Source organism: Halyomorpha halys, unplaced genomic scaffold (genome assembly GCF_000696795.3).
Source record: "Halyomorpha halys isolate HHAL.00 unplaced genomic scaffold, Hhal_1.1 Scaffold1007.1, whole genome shotgun sequence".
Taxonomy (NCBI): domain Eukaryota; kingdom Metazoa; phylum Arthropoda; class Insecta; order Hemiptera; family Pentatomidae; genus Halyomorpha; species Halyomorpha halys.
This window is the reverse complement of record NW_027104983.1, coordinates 364046-365962: the sequence shown is the minus strand read 5'-3', so window position 1 is coordinate 365962 and position 1917 is coordinate 364046. Positions and strand designations below refer to the sequence as shown.

The 1917-nt window shown below is 26.2% G+C and overlaps 1 protein-coding gene across 1 annotated transcript in view; it reads left to right on the top strand.

Annotated features, from left to right (window-relative positions):
- The first annotated feature begins 959 nt into the window (after window positions 1-959).
- LOC106687759 (rhodanese domain-containing protein CG4456) overlaps window positions 960-1917 on the top strand; it is a 15095-nt gene continuing 14137 nt past the window's right edge. Inside the window, exon 1 of the mRNA XM_024362065.2 lies at window positions 960-1082. Within this exon, the coding sequence (XP_024217833.1) occupies window positions 1046-1082 (37 nt within the window). The 5' untranslated portion in view covers window positions 960-1045. The remainder of the gene's footprint in view (window positions 1083-1917) is intronic.

Here is a 1917-nt window from a genome sequence, read left to right as displayed (position 1 = left end):
ATAAATGGATTTGTATCATCCGGAGTTTTTTTAAGTGCTTTGTCCTATGCTATTGTTAATAGCTAGGTAACAAGAAATCTATTGTTAAATAAGTAAGCTCTAAGGCTTCCATTAGAATTTAAGCATTTATCCAGAACAAAATAATATATCCGTAGTGTAATAAATATTTATGTTATTTCTTTGCCTGAATCGTGGCATTGTATTTCACCTACTTTTATTGTATCTCTTTAAAAGTACAATGAATAATGAAGGCCAAGACAAAAGAAAAAAGCTTTGTCTAGTAATTTTCAAAAAATACGTTTTCACTATTCTTTGACTTGGCCCAATGGAATTTTAAATTTGTTTAATTATTACTAATTAAAATATTATTTGAATTTTGATGCAGTCACAAAAACATTTGTTTCTGTTTATTAATGAAAAATAATTTTCAACACATTACTTTGATTGTATTTATTTATGTTCCCTAATTGTTCTGTAAATATATATATTTTTTTTAAAATATTTATTTATTGCTATTTACAACTGTACATTATAATATATTTAGTAAATATGATCTAAGTTAAATTGGAGTGTTACATGTGTGTAGAGAAACTACCCATTGGTAGCACTCTAATGACATTTTACATTAGCTGGTCTCGTGGCCATCTTCTTTTCAGGCGCCTCGAAGGATTGCCAGGAATGGAAGAGGATGCAAGGTTAGAAACTAGGGGGTTTGAGTGGCTAGGGAGTTTATAATGGAAGGGCTGTAAATATTAATTTTTTTTTGTTTAAAATTTGGAAATCTAATGTTAGATCTGGGAAATTTAGTATTTATTTGATTTATAGATTTGAAAATTTTATTAATCACTATAATTTTGAAATTGATAGTTCAGAATGACTGTTCGTTCAGTCTCCTGGAGCAGTGATTCTGCTTTTCATACTTGAGTATCTTTTCCTTGTTCAATTATTTTTTTATCTCTTTATCAGATGACGACCTTGCAGTTTACCAAGCATTTCATATTCAGTCATTCTTTCTTATATATATATATATATACATTCAGGCAAGATGAAACAATATTTGTGGTTGTCGTGTCTACTCTCAGGTAAATAAGATTATTTAAGATTGATTGGAGGGTTAATTTTTATTTGACTTTATTTTTTAATATATTTTCTTTATTTTTTAATATATTTTATTCATTTTTTAATATAGATGTGAATTTTCTAAGGCTTCGTATTACCTAGCATATGACATGTTACTACCATAATTCATGATTTAATGTTATTCAAGTTGTTTAATAAATATTCCTTTTGTTAGAAACATACTGAATAAATTAATTAAAGTGAAAATATAAATAAAAGAGAAAAACACAAACAAAATCATATAATTAGATAAAGAGAATAAAAAAGCTAAATAAGCAATAATTAGGGATGGCATTTTTATGTGATAAAAAAGTCAAAGTAAGTATTTAAATATATTTTTTTGTTTTGCATAAGAAAGTAATGAAAATGTAAAAGTATTATAAAATAATTCAGAAAATAGGAAATATAACTTAAAATGGCCTTGAACATGGCTTGTTTTATTGGAATTTTATTAGTTACCGTATAGTTTTGAAGGATAAGATATTCTGGATGGCTAGCATAAAGATACTTAAAATAAAAAAAAACTATTGAGTTTTTGACCAATGTTTTGCATACTCTAAAACAACAAAATCCTTAGGTCTTAGTTCTGAAATGTTCTCCTCCACCATACTTACTTATATTAATATTTATCCTGGTAAGGGATTTTGTTCAAAATATCACATAATTTCTCCTGATAATTTTTCCAAAGTGTTGTTTCATCTGACATCTTTTCCTTACATTTTTTTTTTTTTCAAAAATTAATTTTGTTGAAAAATGTTAAATTTCAGGGACCGAAACAAACTGTTCACTTTCATGATA